We start from the raw sequence: 18,314 nt of genomic DNA, 5'->3' as shown, positions 1-18,314 counted from the left end.
CAATATGCTGTAAACACGTATGTATTTTATTACATTTAACAAACAACATCAAACATCACAGGCCGAGATTATAACAGGAGGAAGTAAGGTGACTGACCCTTTAAACACAGTACACACACATGCACACACTGTTGCACAGGTGCTGCTGCGTTCACCTGTCCAGGACACGCCGGTGCAGCGAGAGACATTATGACATCATTTTGTTCCTGGCAGAGACGACAGGTGCATTACACAGGGACGCTGAGCATCAGAAAAGAAAGATGTGTAAGTCTAGGAGGCAAATTCAGTTTCCAAAAACAACATGTCTTCTAATTTTATACGTACAGCATGATGCGTATCGAGCACAAGACAGTAATGCTGCAGTATAACACGTGATACTTCGCGACTTTTCGATGTAATTTTTCACTAAAAATAAAGAAATGTTCTGTGATGTCAGAGTTTATGGATCAAACACATTTTCTCGGCTGAAAATGGGCGTTTCCCATCTTTTCCCTTGGCCCTGAACGCCTCCTCCTGCCGATGATTGACAGCCGCGGGGTGTCGTGTTACAGCGGTGGGCGGGGCTTCGTGTTGCTCAACATGGCTGCGCCCTGTCCGGATCAACAGGTCTGAAGGTAGACGAGTCTTCTGGAGTTAAACTTTACTTTAAATGTTTCTCTTTTACTTTTACAAACCGTCTCTGCTTGTTCCCGAGCACCGGAAGTTACCGAACAGCCGCGGGCGGGAAAGTAGCGCTGTCAGCGCCTCTGTTAGCTAACCTGCTAAACTCCAAAACACACGGCAGACTGACAGCTCAGCTGTTAGCATGTTAGCTTAGCAGCCTGCTGTTAGCACGTTAGCTGCTATATACATGTATAAATAAAGTCACAGCAGAGTGCTGTGGTTTTATCGCAGGACAGGAAGTGGTAACTATGCTAACTGTTAGCTTCAGTCGGAGTTTGTAAGTAAAAGTATCTGTAATTGTGACGTCACCTTAGTGTTGTTACATAACAGCAGTGAAACGAGAGACGGAGTTATGTCATGCGCAGTCAGCAGCGTGTAGTTCTGCCACAGTGCAAAAACACACCTTACTGCCTCCAGTGAAAGTACTTAAAGTGTCGAAGGAGCCTGTTAGTTAACATCATGGCCGACATCCAGCTCACCTAATAAGGTTAATATTTGTTAGAATTCAGAATCAGAAATACGTCAGTGCACACAGGAGAAAGTACTAGCAAAAAATACAATATAATACACTATAAAAACAGGTCAGAAAAGTACCAGGTGGGTTTACCGGTTGATGATGATACAGTATAATAATACAATGTAATAATATAAGTAATAAGCAGAGGTGCATGTACTGTCGAGAGTAATGGAGGTATATAATATCAATATCAATAAATAGGAAAACTAATATTGCACAGCAGTATTAACACAGAATATTGCACAGTTATTCAAGTATTGCAGAGATGTTAATGATCAGTGTCCAGTTTAGTGACTTCGGGTCATACAGACTGACACTTAGAGGGAGGAGTTAAAGAGTCTGATGGCCACAGGCAGGAAGGACTTCCTGTGGCGCTCTGTGGTGCATTGTGGGGGGATGAGTCTTCCGCTGAAGGCGCTCCTTTGTTTGACCAGCGCGTCATGGAGCGGGTGGGAGACGCCGTCCAAGATGGCGTGTAGTTTACCCAGCATCCTCCTCTCTGACACCACCGCCAGAGAGTCCAGCTCCGCCCCCACAATGTCACCGGCCTTACGGGTCAGTTTGTTGAGTCTGTTGGCGTCCGCTACCCTCAGCCTGCTGCCCTCAGCCTGCTGCCCTCAGCCTGCTGCCCCAGCATGCAACAGCATACAGGACAGCACCGGCCACCACAGACTCATGAAACATCCTCAGCATCGTCCGGCAGATGATGAAGGACCTCAGCCTCCTCAGGAAACAGAGGCGGCTCTGGCCCTTCCTGTAAACAGCCTGAGTGTTCTTGGTCCAGTCCAGTTTGTAGTCCATGTGGACTCCCAGGTACTCGTAATCCTCCACAGTGTCCACCCTGACCCCCCTGGATGGAAACCGGGGTCGTTGGTGCCTTGGCCCTCCGTAGATCCACAACCAGCTCCTTACACTTTGTCGCGAATTACTGATTTATTAACGCGTGAACAGCGTTTGAATGTTGTGACCTGTGGTGGAGAGAAACTAAGTACATTTACTCAGCTTTTCAGGTAGTTTCCACTACATTTATTTGCCGGCTTTAGTTACAGATTCAGATTATTAACGCAAAGTATAATCAACAAGTAAATGATGATGTTTTGTTACAGATGAAGATAAAACTTTCACACGTTACGCAGCAGAATATAAAGTCATTAAAAGCAGCTCCAGCTGCAACAGTAAAGTGATGAACACATGAATGCATCAAGGATTATAATCCAGTGACATAATATATATTATTCTGCATGATGAGCACTTTTACTTTCGGTACTTTAAGAACATTTTGATGCTGATACTTTTGTACTTTTACTTAAAGCTCCAGCGTGGAACGTTCAGGAGCAGCTGTCGGCAGAAATATAACATTCATCAGTGTTTAATCGCCTGAAAATAAGAATCGTCACCTTAGAATCAGCCTTTATATCTGCAGAGGGAGCGGGTCCCCTTCCACGGAGGCCGCCATGTTGCACCGCCATGTTGCTACAGGAGCCCAGAGCGGACAAACCAGACACCGGCTCTACAGAGGGCCGTTATCGAGTTTCGCTTCACCGCAGTTCCTCCTGCACGCCTGGAAGGGGAGGGCGAGGCGAGCGGCGCTCACGTGGCTGCAAACTGCAGTTTCACCACTAGAGGCCGCTAAACGCTCCACGCCGGACGCTTCAGTAAAGTTTTGAATGCAGGACTTTTACTTATTTCTACACTGTGGTGTTGCTACTTTTACTGCAGTAAAGGATTCTTCCTCCTCTGCCTGAAAGCGAATCGGACTCCTGCGATGCAGCCACAAAAACTAAAACTAGCGCTGCAGCTAACCGTTGTTTTCAGAACCGATTAATCTGCAGATTGTTTTCTTGATTCATTGATTAATCGTTTGTGCTGTATAACATCCGAAAACTGTCCGTCACAAGTTGTCAGGGTCCGAGGAGACGTCTTCAAATGTCCCGTTTTGTCCGACCAGCCGTCCAAAGAGAGTCAGTCTGTCAAAAGTGACAATTAAAGTCGCAGGTACTGAAACTCAGGTAGCGTATCTACACCTGTGTCAGCAGCTTTACTGCGAGTGTGAGGACAGACGCGTTGGTCCACGTTGGAGAGGACGGCTGCTGAGAGACACTAAATAACTGTGTGTGTGTCTCCAGGTGTTCATGATGTCCAGGGAGCAGGTGAGTATCAGTGAGCTCCTGCTCTCATTGGACAGTTCAGAGCTGCAGGAGGCGGAGCAAGTCAGAGCAGCAGTCAACCAGCAGCTGAGTACAGGTGAGTCTACCTGTGTCCACCTGTCTCTCTTCCTGTCTCCACCTGTCTCTATCCACCTTTCTCTACATGTCTCACCTATCTCTTTACCTGTCTCCACCTGTCTCTCTACATGTCTCTACCTGTTTAAACCTGTCTCTCTAACTGTCTCCACCTGTCTCTCTACATGTCCCTTTACCTGTCTCTTCCTGTCTCCACCTGTCTCTCTACATGTCTCTACCTGTTTAAACCTGTCTCTCTAACTGTCTCCACCTGTCTCTCTACATGTCCCTTTACCTATCTCTACCTGTCTCTTCCTGTCTCTGCCTGTCTCCACCTGTCTCTACCTGTTTAAACCTGTCTCTCTACCTGTCTCCACCTGTCTCCACCTGTCTCCACCTGTCTCTCTACATGTCCCTTTACCTGTCTCTTCCTGTCTCTACCTGTTTAAACCTGTCTCTCTACCTCGCTACCTGTCTCCACCTGTCTCTCTACATGTCTCCACCTTTCTCCACCTGTCTCCACCTGTCTCTACATGTCTCCACCTGTCTCTACATGTCTCCACCTGGCTCTTCTTGTCTCTACATGTCTCCACCTGTCTCCACCTGTCTCTACATGTCTCCACCTTTCTCCACCTGTCTCTACATGTCTCCACCTGTCTCTTCTTGTCTCTACATGTCTCCACCTGTCTCTACATGTCTCCACCTTTCTCCACCTGTCTCTACATGTCTCCACCTTTCTCCACCTGTCTCCACCTGTCTCTACTTGTCTTGTCCATATTGCAATGAATTGTGGGTAATTCTGCACCCCACGCGGACTCTAACAGTCTGCAGAGAGGCCACGAGCCCCCTCGTGGACTTCAGCGTGACGTGTAGTTTCTCCTGTCAGACAGAGGAGGTGCTGTCCTCTCCTCCCTGGTGGAGCATTACCTGGACTCGTCCTCGTCTCAGGCGGTGCTCCTCCTGTCCTCCGTCAGAGAGCCTCATCACAAGGTCAGCTGACACTCACTCCAACAGCTGGATGTACACCACCGTGAGTTTCTCGTTGTTAAACGTTATGTACCCGTCCGTCAGCCGCTGCTGGAGAAGCTGAACGAGTCTCTGAGCAGACCCGGGACCAGGCTGGCCGCTCTGACCCTGCTGGGTCACCTGATCAGGAAACAGCCGCCGTGGGTTCATCACATCAGCCGCTCGGCGCTGCTGCCCTCCCTGCTGCGCTGCCTCAAGGTACTCGCACTCATACTGATTCAGTTCTAATAAAACTGCACCAAGTTCAAATCTGAGATCTGGTTTTAGGTTTCTAGTCTCAGGATGAAGGCCGGCGTCAGCTGGTCCTGATGGTCAACATACGTGCTACATATGAACTTTACACAAAAAAGGCTTTCGATACAACCATCAGACCTGTGTTCAGCTCTGCCTTTGAGCAAGGCAGCTAACTCCGTCGCAGTCTGAGCTGCTTCCTGTTTCCTCAGACAGACACTGACGTGGTGGTCCTGATCACCGGAGTCCTGGTCCTCATCACTCTGTTACCCATGATCCCTCAGGCCGGGAAACAGCACATCTACGACTTCTTCGACGTGTTCGGACGCCTCGCGTCCTGGAGCTACAAAAACCCCGGTAACACACGCACACACACACACGCGCACACACACACACACGCACTGATTGGTTGCTGGGGTCTTCTGATTGGCTGGTTGTTGTCTCCCTCAGGTCATGTACCTGTGGTCCACCTGGTCCACCTCCATGCAGGTGTGTACTCTCTGTTCCACCGACTGTACGGGATGTTCCCCTGTAACTTCATCTCCTACCTGAGACTGCACTACAGCATGAAGGAGAACCTGGACACCTTCCAGGAGGTCGTCAAGGTCAGTACAGACCAGCAGAGACCAGTACAGACCTGTAGAGACCAGTACAGACCTGTAGAGACCAGGAGTAACCAGGAGAGACCAGCACAGACCAGCAGAGACCAGTACAGACCTGTAGAGACCAGGAGTAACCAGGAGAGACCAGCACAGACCTCAAGAGACCAGTACAGACCAGCAGAGACCAGTACAGACCAGCAGAGACCAGTACAGACCTGTAGAGACCAGCAGTAACCAGGAGAGACCAGCACAGACCTCAAGAGACCAGTACAGACCAGCAGAGACCAGTACAGACCTGTAGAGACCAGCAGTAACCAGGAGAGACCAGCACAGACCTCAAGAGACCAGTACAGACCAGCAGAGACCAGTACAGACCTGTAGAGACCAGGAGTAACCAGGAGAGACCAGCAGAGACCAGCACAGACCTCAAGAGACCAGTACAGACCAGCAGAGACCAGTACAGACCTGTAGAGACCAGCAGTAACCAGGAGAGACCAGCACAGACCTCAAGAGACCAGTACAGACCAGCAGAGACCAGTACAGACCTGTAGAGACCAGCAGTAACCAGGAGAGACCAGCACAGACCTCAAGAGACCAGTACAGACCAGCAGAGACTAGTACAGACCTGTAGAGACCAGGAGTAACCAGGTGAGACCAGCAGAGACCAGTACAGACCAGCACAGACCAGTACAGACCTGTAGAGACCAGGAGTAACCAGGAGAGACCAGCACAGACCAGCAGAGACCAGTACAGACCAGCAGAGACCAGTACAGACCAGCACAGACTAGTACAGACCTGTAGAGACCAGTACAGACCTGTAGAGACCAGGAGAGACCAGCACAGACCTGTAGAGACCAGTACAGACCAGCAGAGACTAGTACAGACCTGTAGAGGCCACTACAGACCTGTAGAGACCAGGAGAGACCAGCACAGACCTGTAGAGACCAGTACAGACCAGCAGAGACTAGTACAGACCTGTAGAGACCAGTACAGACCTGTAGAGACCAGCAGTAACCAGGAGAGACCAGCACAGACCTCAAGAGACCAGTACAGACCAGCAGAGACCAGTACAGACCTGTAGAGACCAGCAGTAACCAGGAGAGACCAGCACAGACCTCAAGAAACCAGTACAGACCAGCAGAGACCAGTACAGACCTGTAGAGACCAGCAGTAACCAGGAGAGACCAGCACAGACCTCAAGAGACCAGTACAGACCAGCAGAGACTAGTACAGACCTGTAGAGACCAGGAGTAACCAGGTGAGACCAGCAGAGACCAGTACAGACCAGCACAGACCAGTACAGACCTGTAGAGACCAGGAGTAACCAGGAGAGACCAGCACAGACCAGCAGAGACCAGTACAGACCAGCAGAGACCAGTACAGACCAGCAGAGACTAGTACAGACCTGTAGAGACCAGTACAGACCTGTAGAGACCAGGAGAGACCAGCACAGACCTGTAGAGACCAGTACAGACCAGCAGAGACTAGTACAGACCTGTAGAGACCACTACAGACCTGTAGAGACCAGGAGAGACCAGCACAGACCTGTAGAGACCAGTACAGACCAGCAGAGACTAGTACAGACCTGTAGAGACCAGTACAGACCTGTAGAGACCAGGAGAGACCAGCACAGACCTGTAGAGACCAGTACAGACCAGCAGAGACTAGTACAGACCTGTAGAGACCAGTACAGACCTGTAGAGACCAGGAGAGACCAGCACAGACCTGTAGAGACCAGTACAGACCAGCAGAGACTAGTACAGACCTGTAGAGACCAGTACAGACCTGTAGAGACCAGGAGAGACCAGCACAGACCAGCACAGACCTGTAGATACTTCCTGTTTACATCCCCAAAGGAATTATGGGAACTGTAGTTGTAGAAATAGAAGTAAGACAAAGAAAAAATCAGTGACAAAATCTTTTAACGTTAACTTAAAACTTAACGTGAACGTCGCGGGACTTTTTCTATAAAATGAATTGTTTTTAATATTTAAATTTGATTGTGAATGTAAATGATGAGTTATTGATCACTGATCAACTGAACTGGTTTCCAGTGTAAATCCAGCCGCTGGAGAAACGCTACGATCGGACTTTAAAGGATTCCTCTCCTGATGGTTTATGTTCTAACTCCAGTTTGAATTATTTACACTCTGTTTTTCCAGTCTCTAAATACTACAGTACCCATGAGCCTCGGCTGCTGTTGCTGTGACAAAGAAGCCGAAATGTGGCGGTAAACTGGTTTAAACTGCCGACACTTTAATCTGAAGCTTCGGCTCGCGTTGACGTGAAGCTCTGCGATTGGCTGTTTGTTAGTGAAATGCATCCTGGGAGTCGTGGTTGACTTCTGTCCTTCCAGCGCTTTAGTTTTAGTTTTAGTTTTTGTTTCAGCTGAAGAAGCTGAGAGAACCTGAACCTGAACCCTGAGATAAAAAATATCAAACATCTTTTAGTTTTCTCGCTTTTAAAATAGTCGAAATATTGACAGAAGTTGAAGTGGAGACGCCACGAATCTCACCCTGTCTGTCTCTCTGTCTGTCTGCCTGTCTGTCTGTCCGTCTGTCTGTCTCTCTGCCTGCCTGTCTCTCTGTCTCCCTGTCTGCCTGTCTCTCTGCCTGCCTGTCTGTCTGTCTCTCTCTCTGTCTCTCACCCTGTCTGTCTGTCTCTCTGACTGTCTGTCTGTCTGTCTGTCCGTCTGTCTGTCTCTCTGCCTGTCTGCCTGTCTGTCTCTCTCTCTGTCTCTCACCCTGTCTGTCTCTCTGTCTGTCTGCCTGTCTGTCTGTCCGTCTGTCTGTCTCTCTGCCTGTCTGCCTGTCTGTCTCTCTCTCTGTCTCTCACCCTGTCTGTCTCTCTGTCTGTCTGCCTGTCTGTCTGTCCGTCTGTCTGTCTCTCTGCCTGTCTGCCTGTCTGTCTCTCTCTCTGTCTCTCACCCTGTCTGTCTCTCTGTCTGTCTGCCTGTCTGTCTGTCCGTCTGTCTGTCTCTCTGCCTGTCTGCCTGTCTGTCTGCCTGTCTCTCTGCCTGCCTGTCTCTCTGTCTCCCTGTCTGCCTGTCTCTCTGCCTGCCTGTCTGTCTGTCTCTCTCTCTGTCTCTCACCCTGTCTGTCTGTCTCTCTGACTGCCTGTCTGTCTCTCTGTCTGTCTGCCTGTCTGTCTGTCCGTCTGTCTGTCTCTCTGCCTGTCTGCCTGTCTGTCTCTCTCTCTGTCTCTCACCCTGTCTGTCTCTCTGTCTGTCTGCCTGTCTGTCTGTCCGTCTGTCTGTCTCTCTGCCTGTCTGCCTGTCTGTCTCTCTCTCTGTCTGTCTGTCTGTCTCTCTCTCTGTCTCTCACCCTGTCTGTCTGCCTGTCTGTCTCTCAGCCGATGTTGGAACACGTCAGGGTTCACCCCGAGTTGGTCACAGGGACTCAGGACTACGAGCTGGACCCGTCCAGGTGAGTCCACAGGTGCCTCAGAGTCCAGTAGAAACACAGAAACCAGACCTGCAGCTGCTGCTGGCTTCAGTCTGACTGAACGTTAATTTGCACTTTAACATTAGAAGCGAAGCAGCTGATGCAGGGAAAAAATATTAATTTTCAAAATAAAATACAGAACTTCCTGTCTGTCTCAGGTGGAGGTGTTATGAAGTCCATGACATCGTGATCGAGTGCTCCAGAGTGTCTCTGGATCCCCTGGAGTCTTCCTGTGAGGAGGACATTTACTCCTCCCTGAGAGACCCTCCCCCCTCCCCGCTCCCCTCCCCCCTCCCTCACCTGAACCTCACCTCAGAGTCCGTCAGCAGCTCAGGTGAGGAGCTCAAACACACCTGCCGCCCAGAACGGACCAGGACCAGAATATAACACGGGGCTTCTGAAGACGTGAAAGTCCCGTTAAAATGATGAGGAACTCGCAGTTTTAGGAACGTTTATTAATGAATACGCAGCAGATTCTATAAAATAGATTATGTTAAAGTGCTTTTAACTCATTGATACTTACAGTCAATTTTTACTTAAAAACCCCTGAATCCCTGCAGAAACCCATTAAAACCCATTAATATAGTAAAACTCGTGAGATCGTATTAATGGGGTCAACTCTGGAACAAAGGCGCTTTAATTTCCCCTCAGTGATAAACGTGGGGGCTGTTTTTAACGGGGGGCTTTCATGCCGTTTAACGGGGCAAATGAAGGTAATTAAGGCGTTTTAATGGGAATTTAACAGGATAATTAATGGACAGCTGCTTCGCACAGGTCCTCCTATCCCTCCTCCTCTCCTCCTCCTCCTCCTCCTCCCCTCCTCCTCCTCCCTCCTCCTCCCTCCCTCCTCCTCCTCCTCCTCCTCCTCCTCCCTCCCTCCTCCTTCCTCTCCTCCCTCCTCCCTCCTCCTCCTCTCTCTCCTCTTCTCCCTCCTCTCTCCCTCCTCCTTCCTTCCTCTCCTCCTCCCTCCTCCTCTCCTCCTCCTCCTCTCTCCTCCTCCCTTCCCTCCTTCCTCCTCTCCTCCTCCTCCTCCTCCCTCCTCCTTCCTCTCCTCCTCCCTCTCCTCCCTCCTTCCTCCCTTCCTTCTCCTTCCTCCTCTTCTCCTCCCTCCTTCCTCTCCTTCCTTCTTCTTCTCTCCTCTCTCCTTCTCCTTCCTTCCTCCTCCTCTTCTTCTTCCTTCTCTTCCTTTCCTCTCTCCTCCTCTCCTTCCTTTCTTCCTTCTTCTCCTTCTTTCTCTTCCTTCCTCCTTCCTCTCCTTCCTTCCTTCTCTTCCTTCCTCCTCTCTCCTTTCTCCTTTCCTCCTCCTCTCTCCTCCTCCTCCTCCTTCCTCTCTCCTCTTCCTCTCCCTTCCTTCCTTTCCCTTCCTCCTCTCCCTCCTTCCTTCCTTCCTTTCTTCTCTTCTCTCTTCCTTCCTTCTCTTCCTTCTCTTCCTCCTCCTCCTCCTCCTCCTTCTCTTCCTCTCTTCTCCTCTCCTTCCTCCTCTTTCCTTCCTCCTTCTCCTTCTTCCTTCTCCTTCTTCCTTCCTCTCTCTCTTCTTTTCTTCCCTTCCTCCCTCTCCTCTCCTCCTCCTTCTCTCCTCCTTCCTTTCCTCCTTTCCTCCTCCTTCCTCCTCCTCCTTCCTCTCTCCTCTCTCTCCCTTCCTTCCTCTTCTCTTCTCTTCTCTCCTTCTTCTTTCCCTCTTCTTCCTTCTCTCTTCTCCTTCCTCCTCCTTCTCCTTCCTCTTCTCTCTCCTCCTTCTCTCTCTCTCTCCTCTCTTCTCCTCTCCTCCTTCCTTCCTTCCTCCTCTCTCTCTTCTCTCCTCTCCTTCTTCCTTCCTTCCTCTCTTCTCTCTCCTCCTTCCCTTCCTTCCTCTCTCCTTTTTTCCTTCTTCCTTCTCCTCTCTTTCTTTCCTCTCCTCCTTCTCTTCCTCCCTCTTCTCTTCTTTCTTTCTTCTTCTCTCTCCTTCTCTCTCCTCTCTCTTCCTCCTCCTTCTCTTCTTCCTCCTTCCCTCCTTCTTCCTTCTTCTCTTCCTCCTTTCTTTCTTCCTTCTTTTCCTTCTTCTTTCTTCCTTTCTTCCTTTCTCTTCTTTCTCTCTCTCCTTCCTTCTTTCTCTCTCTCCTTCTTTCTCTTCTTTCTTCCTTCTTCTTCCTTTCCCTCTTCCTTCCTTCTTTTCCTCCTTTCTCTTCTTTCTCCTCCTCTCTCCCTTCTCTCTTCTCTTCTTCTTCTTCTCTTCTCTTCTCCTCTTCTTCTCCTTCTCTCTTCTTCTTCTCTCCTTCTCTTCTTTCTCTTTCTTCCTCTCTCTTTCTTTCTCCTCTCCTTCCTCTTCCTTCCTTCCTTCCTTCCTTCTCTCCTCTCCTCTCCTTCCCTTCTCTCTTTTTCTCTCTCTCTCTTCCCTTCCTTTCTTCTCTTCTCTTTCTCTCTTCTCCTTCCTCTCTCTCCTTCCTCCTCTTTCTTCTCTCTCCTTTCCTCTCTTCTTCCTTCCTTTTCTCTTTCCTTCTTTCTCTTTCCTCTCCTTCCTTCCTTCCTCTTTTCTCTTCTCTCTTCTCTTCTCCTCTCTCTTCTCTTCCTTCTCTCTCTCTCTCTTCCTCCTTCTTTCTCTCTTCCTCTCCTCTCTTCTTCCTTCTTTCTTTCCTCTCCTTCTCCTCTCTCTCTTCTCCTTCCTTCTTCTCTTTCCTCTCTCTCCTCCTCCTTCTTTCTCTTCTCTTCCTTCTTCTTTTTTCCTCTCTTCCTCTCTTCTCTTCCTCTTCTTCCTTCTTCCTTTTTCTTTCTTCTCTTTCTCTCCTCCTCCTCTCTTCTTCTTCTCTCCTTCTTCTTTCTCCTTCCTCTCCTTCTTCTCTCTCCCTCCCTCTTTTCTTCTCTTTCTTCTTCCTTCTTTCTCTTCCTTTCTTCTTCTTTCTTTCCTTTCTTCTTTCTTCCTTCTTCTTCTTCTTTCTTCCTTCCTCCTCCTTCCTTCTCTTCTCTTCCTCCTTTCTTTCTCTCTCTCTTCTTTCTTCTCTCTCTTTCTCCTTCTTTCTTTCCTTTCTTCTTCCTTCCTTCCTTCCTCTCTTCTTCTCTTTCTTCTTCTCTCTCTTCTTCCTTCTCTTCTTTCTCTCTCCTCTCTTCTCTCTCTCTCTCTCTCTCTTCCTTCCTTCCTCCTCCTTCTTCTCTTCTCTTCTCTTCTTCTTCTTCCTCTTTCTTCCTTCTTTCTTTCTTTCTTCCTCCTCTCCTCCTCCTTCCTCCTTCTCTCTTCCTCCTCTCTCCTTCTCTTTCCTTCTCTCTTCTCTCTCTCTCTCTTCTTTCTCTCCTCTCTTCTCTTTCTTCTTCTTTCTTCTTCTTCCTTCTCTCTCTCTCTCTTTCCTCTCTTCTCCTTTCTCTCCTTCTCTTCCTTTTTTCTTCTTTCTTCTCTCTCTCTTTCTTCCTCTTCTTCCTTCTCTCTCTCTTCTTCTTCTTCTCTCTTCTTCTTCTCTCTTCCTTCTCTCTCTCTCCTCTCTCTCTCTCTTCTCCTTCCTTCCTTCTTCTTCTTTCTCTCTCCTCTCTTCTCTCTTCTTTCCTTTCCTTCTTCTCTTCCTCCTCTCTCTTCTCCTCCTCTCTTCTTTTTCCTTCTCTTTTCTTTCTTTCTTTCTCTTCTTTCTTCTTTCTTCTTTCTTTTTCTTTCTCTTCCTTCTCTCTCTCTTCTCTCTCTTTCTTCTCTTCCTTCTTTCTCTCTTTCTCTCTCCTCTTTCCTCTCTTCTTCTTCCTCTCTCCTCTCTTTCTTCTCTTCCTCTTTCTTCTTTTTCTCTCTCTCCCCTTCCTCCTCTCTCTCTTCTCCTTCCTCTCCTTCTTCTCTTCTTCTCTCTCTCTCCTCTCTCCTTCTTCCTTCCTCTCTTCTCTCTCTCTCTCTCTTCTTCCTTCTCTTCCTTCCTTCTCTTCTCTCTCTCTCTCTCTCTTTCTCTCTCTCTCTCTCCTCTTCCTCTTTCCTTCTCTCCTTCTTTCTTCCTTCTTTCCTCTTCCTCCTCTCTCTCCTTCTCTCTCCTCTTCTTTCCTTTCTTCTTCCTTCCTTTCTCCTTTCTTTCTTCTCTCCTTCTTTCTCTCTCTCTCCTTCTCTTCCTCTCTTCTCTTCCTTCCCTTTCTCTCTCTTCTTCTTCCTTTCTTTCTCTCTTCTTCTTCCTTTCTCTTCTTCTTCTTCCTCTCCTTCCTTCCTCTTCTCTTCCTCTCTCTTCTCCTCCTCTTCTTTTTCTTCTCTTCCTTTCTTTCTTCTCTTTCTCTTTCTTTCTCTCTCTCTCTTCTTCTCTCTTTCCTTTCTTTTCTTCTCTCTCTCCTCTCTTTCTCTCTCTCTTCTCTCTTCTCCTCTCCTTCTTCTCTCTCTCTCTTTCTTCCTCCTCTTCCTTTCTTCTCTCTCTTTCTTTCTTTCCTTCCTTCTTCTTCTTCCTTTTCTTCTTCTTCTTCTTTCTCTTCTTTCTCTCTCTCCTTCCTTCTCTCTCTTTCCTTTCCTTCTTTCTCTCTCTCTCTCTTCTCTTTCTCCTTTCTTCTCTCTTCCTTCTTTCTCTTCTTTCTCTCTCCTCTTCTCTTCCTCTCCTCCTCTTCCCTCCTTCTTTCTTTCTCTCTCTCTTTTTCTCTCTTCTTCTCTTCCTCCTTCTTCTTCTTCTCCTCCTTCTTTCCTCCTTCCTTCTTCCTTTTCTTCTTTCTTTTTCTTTCTTCTCTCTTCTTCTCCTCTCTTCTCCTTCTTCTCCTTCTCTTCCCTCTTCTTCTCTCTCTCTTTCTTCCTTCCTTCCTCTCTCTCTCCTTCCTTTCTTCTCTCTTCCTTCTTCTTTCTCTTCTCCTTCCTTTCTTCTTCTCTCTCTTTCTTTCTCTCTCTTCTTCTCTCTCTCTTTCTTCCTTCTCTCTCTCTCTCTCTTCCTTCTCCTTTCTTTCTCTTCTCTTCCTTCTTCTTCCTCCTTCTCTCCCTTCTTCTCCCTCTCTCCTCTTCTCTCTTCTTTCTCTCCTCCTTTCTTCCTCCTCCTTTCTTTCTTTTTTTCTTTCCTCTTCTCTTCTTCTTCCTTCTTTCTTTCTTCTTCCTTCCTCTTTCCTCCTTCTCTCCTCTTTCTCTCTCTCTTTCTTTTCTCTCTCCTCTCCTTCTTCTCTCCTCTCTCTCTTCTTCTCTTCCTTCTCCTTTCTTCTCTCCTCCTCCTTCTTTCTTTCTTCTCTCTCTCTCTTTCTCTCTCCTTTCTTTCTCTCTTTCTTTCTCTTTCTCTCTCCTTCTCCTCCCTTTCTCCTCTCTTCTTCCTCTCCTCTCCTCCTTTCCTTCTCTCTTTCTTCTTCTCTTCTTTCTCTCTCTCTTCTTTCTTCTCTCTCTTTCCTCTTCTTCCTTCTCTTTCCTCCTTTCTTTCCTTCTTCCTCCTCCTTCTTCTCTCCTTCCTTCCTCTCTTCTTCCTCTTTCTTCTCTTCTTCCTCCTTCCTTCTCTTTCTTCTTCTTCCTTCCTCCTTCCTTCTCCTTCCTTCTCTCTCTCTCTTCTCTCTCTTCCTCTCTCTCTTTCTTCCTCCTTTCTCTTCTTCTTCCTTCCTTTCTTCTCTTCCTCTCTCTTCTCTCCTTCCTCTTCTCTTTTCTTTCTCTCTCTTTCCTTCTCTTCTTTCTTCTTCTTCCTCTTCTCTTTCTTTCTTCTCTTCTTTCCTTTCCTTCCTTTCCTTCCTTCTTTCTCTTCTCTCTCTTTCTTTCTTTCTCTTTTTTCTTTCTCTCTTCTTTCCTTTCCTTCTCTTCCTCTCTCTTCCTCTCTCCTCCTCTCTTCTTCTCCTCTTCTCCTCCTCCTCTCCTCTCTCCTTCCTTCTTTCTTCCTCTTCTTCTCTCTCTCCTCTCTTCCTTCTTCTTTCCCTTCTCCTCCTCTCTTTCTTCCTTCTCTCTCTCCTCCTTCCTCTCCCTCCTCTCTCTCTCTTCCTCTCCTCCTCTCTCTCTCTCTCTTCCTTCTCTTCCTTTCTTCCTTCTCTCTCTCTCCTCCTCCTCTCTTCCTTCTCTCTTTCTTCTCTCTTCTTTCTTCTTTCCTTCTCTCTCTCCTTCTTCCTCTTCTTCCCTCCTCCTTTTCTTCCTTCTCTCTTCTTTCTCTTCCTCTCTCCCTTTCCTCCTTCTTTCCTTCTTCTTCCTTTCTTCTCCTTCTTCTCTCTCTCTCCCTTCTCTCTTTCTTCCTTCTCTCTCTCCTTCTCTCTCTTTCCTTCTTCTTCTCCTCCTCCTTCCTTTTCTCTCTCTCTCTTCTTTCCTTCCTTCTCTCTTCTTTCTTTCTCTCCTCTCCTTCCTTCTTCTCTCTTCTCTTCCTCTCTCTCCTCTCTCTCTTCCTTTTCCTCCTCTCCTTCCTCCTTCCTCCCTTCTTCTTCTTCTTCCTTCCTTCTCTCCTCTTCCTTCTCTTCCTCTCTTCTTCCTTCCTCTCTCTCCTTCCTTCCTTTCTCCTCTTCCTCTCTTCTTTCTCTCTCTTCTCTCTCTCTTCTTCCTTCCTCTCTCCTCCTCTCCTTTCTCCTTTCCTTCTTCTTCTTTCTTTCCTTCTTTCTTTCCTCTCTTTCTTTCTTCTCTTCCTCTTTCTTCCTTTCTTCTTCCTCTCTTCCTTCTTCCCTTTCTTCTCTCTCTTCCTCTCTTTCTTCTTCTTCCTTCCTTTTCTCCTCTCCTTCCTTTTTCCTTCTTCTCTCCTTCTCCTCTTCTTCCTCCTTCCTTCTCTTCTTCCTTCTTCCTTTCTCTCCTTCTCTCTCTTCCCTTTCCTCCCTCCTCTCTCCTTCCTCTTCCTCCTTTCTCTCTTCCTTCCTTCTTCTTCTCTCTCTCCTTTCTCTCTTCTCTCCTTCCTTCCTTTCTTCTCTTCTCTTCTCTCTCTCTTCTCTCTCCTTTCTTCTCTCTCCTTTCTTCTCTCCTTTCCTTCCTTTCCTTCCCTTCCCTCTCTCTTCTCTTCTTCCTTTCTCTTCTTCCTTCCTCTCTTCCTTCTCTTCCTCTCTCTCTCCTCCTTCTTTCCTTTCTTCCTTCCTTCCTTTCTTCCTCTCTCTCTCCTTCTCCTTCCTCTCTCCTCTCTTCTCTCTCTCTCTTCCTTCTTCTTCTCTTTTTCTCTCTCTCCTTCTTCTTCCTCCTTTCCTCCTCTCCTCCTCTCCTTCCTCTCTCTCTCCTCCTTCCTTCCTTCCTTCCTTCCTTTCCTTCCTTCTCCTTCTCTCTCCTCCTCTCCTCTTTTCTCTCTCTCCTTCTTCCTCCTTTCCTTTCCCTTTCTTCCCTCTCCTCTCTTCTTCTTTCCTCCTTCCTTTTTTCTCTTCCTTCTCTTCCTCCTTCTCTCCTTCCTTCTTCTTCCTTCTCTCCTCTTCTTTCTTCTTCCTCTCCTCTTCTCCTTCCTCTCTTCTCCTTTCTTCTTCTCTTCTCCTCTCTCTCCTCTTCTCTTCCTCTCTTCCTCTCTCCTTCTTCCTTCCTTCCTCTCTCTCTCTCTCTCTCCCTCTTTTCTTTCTCCTCCTCTCTCTTCCTTCCTCTCCCCTCTTCCTCCTTCCTTCTTCCTCTTCCTCTCCTCCTCTCTCTTCTCTCTCTCTCTCTCCTCTCTCTCCTTCCTTCTTCCTTCCTTCTTCCTCTTCCTCTCCTTCTTTCTCCTTCTTCCTCCTTTCTCTCTTCCTTCTCTCTCTCTTTCTTCCTTCTTCCTCCTCTTCTCTCTTCCTTCCTCCTTCCTCTCTCTCCTTCTCCCTTCCCTCTCCCTCTCCTCCTTCTCCTCTTCTCTCTTCTCTTTCTTCCTTCTCTCTCTTCTCTCTCCTTCTCTCCTTCTCCTCCTCTTCTCTCTCCTTCTCTCCTCCTCTCTCTCCTCTCCTTCTCTTCTCTCCTTCCTTCTCCTTCTCTTCCCTTCCTCTCTCCCTCTCCTCCTCCTTCCTTCCTCCCTCCTCCTCCTCCTTCTCTCCTCTCTCCTTCTCCTCCTCTCTCTCCCTCCTCCCTTCCTCCTCCTCCTCCTTCCTCTCTTCCTCCTCCTCTCCTCCTTCCCTCTTTCTCTCTCCTTTCTCTTCCTCCTCCTCTCTCCTCCTCCTCCCCTCCTCCTCTCTCTCTTCCCTCCTCCCTCCTCCTCCTCCCTCCTTCTCTCTCCTCCCTCCTCTCTCCTCTCTCCTCTCTCTTCTCTTCCTCCCTCTTCCCTCCTCCTCCTCCTCCCTCCTCCTTCCTCCCTCCTCTCTTCCCCTCCCTCCTCCTCCTCCCTCCTTCCTCCCTCCTCCTCTCTCCTTCCTTCTTCTTTCTCTCTCCTTCCTTCCCTCTCCCTCCTCTCTCTCCTCCTCTTCCTCCTCCTCCTTCCTTCCTTCCTCTCCTTCCTCCTCTTCCTTCCTTCCTCTCTCCTTCTCTCTCTCCTCTTCTTCCCTTCCTCTCCTCCTCTCTCTCTCTCTCTCCCTCCCTCTCTTCCTTCCTTTCCCTCCTCCTTCTCCTCCTTCCTCCTCCCTCCTCCTCTCCTCCTTCCTTTCTCCCTCCTTCCTCCTCCTTCCTCCTCCTCTTCCTTCTCCCTCTCCTCCTCCTCCTCCTCTCCTCCTCCTCTTCCTCCTCCTCCTCCTTCCTCCTCCTCTCTCCTCTCCCTCCTCTCTCCCCTCCCTCCCTTCCTTCCTCTTCCTTCTCTCCTCCTCTTCTCCTCCCTCCTTCCTTCCTTCCTTCCTTTCTCCCTCCTCCTCCCTTCCTTCCTTCTCTTCCTCCTTCCTTCCTTCCTTCCTTCCTCCTCCTCCCTCCTCTCTCTCCTCCCTTTCCTCCTCTCCCTCCTTCCTTCCTTCCTTCCTTCCTCTGCTTACATATATTTGTTTGTCGACGCCCCCTCCTGAACCTGCTGGTCCAGGCTCCGCCCACCCACTGAGCAGGACCGCCTCCATCTCAGGTGAGACGCTGCGAGCTGTTAACGCACGAGAATAAAATCCTGATTAATAACTCTCTGAAACCCGTCTGTCTGTTGGTTGCTGTGTGTCCAGGTGTGAAATGTCCCTCATCAGCCACTGTCCCAGTGACATCACTGACCGACGAGAACCAAGATGGCGGTCTGACTCCTTACAATAACAACCAGGTGAGATCAGGGCTGCGGTCGAAGAGTCTCTTTCGCTCAGGAAGCGTCTCAGTGGCGGCCATGATGACAGCTGGCTGAATGGCTTCCTTTCGTGATGTGCGTCCTTTAGCAGGACGCTCAGCGCCGCACCGTTCGGCCGCTCAGGTAAAGCGGACTCCGAGAGCGAGCGCGTGGATATGGACGGGAGCAGATGTTTCATCAGACATCAGAGTTCTTCTGACGTTATACTTCCTGTTTACATCCCCCAAAGCATTATGGGAACTGTAGTTCCTGATTATCCCCCAAATAGAAATAAGACAAAGAATAATAAGAGCTTCATCTCCTTTCAGTTCTCCCGCATCACTTCCTGCTGACTCCGACCTTCAGCTGTCTGCTGTCGTGTAAAACTCTCACGTTGTTGTTAATAACTAGAACTTCTAAGATATTCTGGCCTCGTGCACCATTTAGTGTGACGGACCGTCTGTCAGCCCCACGCCGCGTTTATATCGGCTGCGTGAAACGACACGATAAGAACGGCGAGAAAGTGAGATGCGCTTTTTGTAGTCCATCTTCAGAACATTGTAGTTTCACATGGCAGACCCTCGCCGTCGCATAATGACGTCGCCTAGCGTCAGTGCGGCCGGTGCTCTCCTGACGGACTCTCCTCACGCCGTTTCCCACCGAGGGAAGGCGTTTAGGGA

General features: G+C 48.7%; 1 protein-coding gene across 1 annotated transcript in view; it reads left to right on the top strand.

Annotated features, from left to right (window-relative positions):
- Nucleotides 1-348: 348 nt before the first annotated feature.
- The window catches only part of tsc1a (TSC complex subunit 1a), a 30,349-nt gene continuing 12,383 nt past the window's right edge, over nucleotides 349-18,314 (top strand). Inside the window, exons 1-10 of the mRNA XM_044196131.1 lie at nucleotides 349-614; nucleotides 3,307-3,424; nucleotides 4,289-4,392; nucleotides 4,474-4,626; nucleotides 4,872-5,016; nucleotides 5,110-5,264; nucleotides 8,613-8,686; nucleotides 8,863-9,086; nucleotides 17,377-17,451; nucleotides 17,543-17,634. Coding sequence (XP_044052066.1) covers nucleotides 3,313-3,424; nucleotides 4,289-4,392; nucleotides 4,474-4,626; nucleotides 4,872-5,016; nucleotides 5,110-5,264; nucleotides 8,613-8,686; nucleotides 8,863-9,086; nucleotides 17,377-17,451; nucleotides 17,543-17,634 — 1,134 coding nt within the window. The 5' untranslated portion in view covers nucleotides 349-614; nucleotides 3,307-3,312. The remainder of the gene's footprint in view (nucleotides 615-3,306; nucleotides 3,425-4,288; nucleotides 4,393-4,473; nucleotides 4,627-4,871; nucleotides 5,017-5,109; nucleotides 5,265-8,612; nucleotides 8,687-8,862; nucleotides 9,087-17,376; nucleotides 17,452-17,542; nucleotides 17,635-18,314) is intronic.

Source organism: Siniperca chuatsi, linkage group LG5, assembly GCF_020085105.1.
Source record: "Siniperca chuatsi isolate FFG_IHB_CAS linkage group LG5, ASM2008510v1, whole genome shotgun sequence".
NCBI lineage: Eukaryota > Metazoa > Chordata > Actinopteri > Centrarchiformes > Sinipercidae > Siniperca > Siniperca chuatsi.
This window is presented reverse-complemented; position numbering and strand designations above follow the sequence as displayed.